A 1,544-nucleotide genomic window follows, 5' to 3' on the forward strand; every position below is an offset into this window, starting at 1 on the left:
GAGTAAACACAGTTAGCAGAAACAGAGGGGTTTGTGGGTAATTGTTTGTGAGAGTCTTTAATCTCCTCATAATCACATCCAGTGTGAGAAACCTGAGGAAAGAAAGAGAAATTATTAACAGCTCTGAATATCTTCATGATGGAGGCATTAGAATCTATCCTCATTATGAATAAAAATCAAGATCTTATTTTATACAGTAACTGGACTGACTGCTTCAGGTTTTCCTGCTCCAGTCTGAGATGACGAATCACTGCCTGCCAAAACAAGAGTCTAAATGAATGCATTATATCACATTTCAACACTGGTGTCTAATGGAAATGCTTTCACACATCATCAAATATCTGTATTTTGCTCATGTCTCATTGCAGCCTGTAGATGGCGACAGACTCAAAGTGGGATTACAGATCAACAAATCTTTGCATTTTAAACTCAGTATAATGGAGTTTCTGCATCTAAAGACATTAAGAAGGAGCTTTACCTCGAGACTGATGCTTCTTACAGAGAAACAGTAATAAGAGACCAACGATGATCAGAACCAGAAGAACCAGAACCAGAGAGACGATCAGAGAAGAGCCTGAAAACACAGGAGATGAAACAATCAGATCTGATCACTCTGAGCTGAATATCTGATCAGATCACGGGCGTAGCTTGATGTTTGGGACAGGAGTGACCAGAGCATGATACTGGGCTTGCAGGTTATAGGTTTCACGTTGAACATTCACACAAGCGGTGTAAATAATGTTCTTGTCTTATACTCAGTTATGCTCATGTGTAGCTGAATGTGCCTTTTTGAGCACAGAATCACTCTAAACTGGCTCTGTTTAAAGAGACTGTGACCTGAGGTTAAATTGTGGGAAAAAAAAAAAAAATATATATATATATATATATACCACAACATTTTGTTTTTCAGGATGGAAATGCTAGTTAAGAGTTATAAACCTTATCATTGAGCCCGTGAAAAGTCTGTGAGCCACTGAATGTCAGGTATCCATTTATGCCACACAAACAGCAGCTGTTGTCTTGATAGACCACAGACAGCAAACTACAGAATGCTAAATCAGTTCAATAGATCTAATATCAAAACAAGAATGAGTGGATGCTTGTTAGTATTATTATTTTTTATACATCAATGATTTAAATTTATTAAATTCAACTATTTATTGTATAGTTGAAAATCTAATATTTTTTTTTATATTTAGTAATATCTCTCTGGTGTCAGAGCTGCTCACAAGTTACACCATAAATCACATGTTTGTGTTTCAGCACCTGCTGGTGTAAAACTAGATGGAGACGATTTAGAAACTCCTGTGATCAGTGGAGTCCTGACTGATGAGAAAGAAGAAGAAGATGATGATGATGAAGATGTTGGTTGTGGTGAAGTTGTTTCTGAAACATCTGTATATAAAGCAACAAAACAATTAATTTCTAAAGGATGTTTTTTCACACACAGAACTTGGCATCACGTGTCTCGTGGTAAATATAAGTGTTACTGATGTCATTCACACACTCACTACCCAGAATTCATGTTTGCTGATACAGAGACA

At 36.6% G+C, this 1,544-nt stretch overlaps 1 protein-coding gene across 1 annotated transcript in view; it reads right to left on the bottom strand.

Annotated features, from left to right (window-relative positions):
- The window catches only part of LOC107575193 (uncharacterized), a gene marked incomplete at its 3' end in the record, with an annotated part of 22,436 nt that overhangs the window by 5,383 nt on the left and 15,509 nt on the right, over positions 1-1,544 (bottom strand). Inside the window, exons 10-12 of the mRNA XM_016261610.1 lie at positions 1,267-1,269; positions 211-254; positions 11-92 (exon numbers count right to left, since the gene is read on the bottom strand). Of these exons, the coding sequence (XP_016117096.1) occupies positions 11-92; positions 211-254; positions 1,267-1,269 (129 nt within the window). The remainder of the gene's footprint in view (positions 1-10; positions 93-210; positions 255-1,266; positions 1,270-1,544) is intronic.

The sequence above is a fragment of the Sinocyclocheilus grahami genome, unplaced genomic scaffold (genome assembly GCF_001515645.1).
Source record: "Sinocyclocheilus grahami isolate Dianchi unplaced genomic scaffold, SAMN03320097.WGS_v1.1 scaffold2503.1, whole genome shotgun sequence".
Lineage (NCBI taxonomy): Eukaryota > Metazoa > Chordata > Actinopteri > Cypriniformes > Cyprinidae > Sinocyclocheilus > Sinocyclocheilus grahami.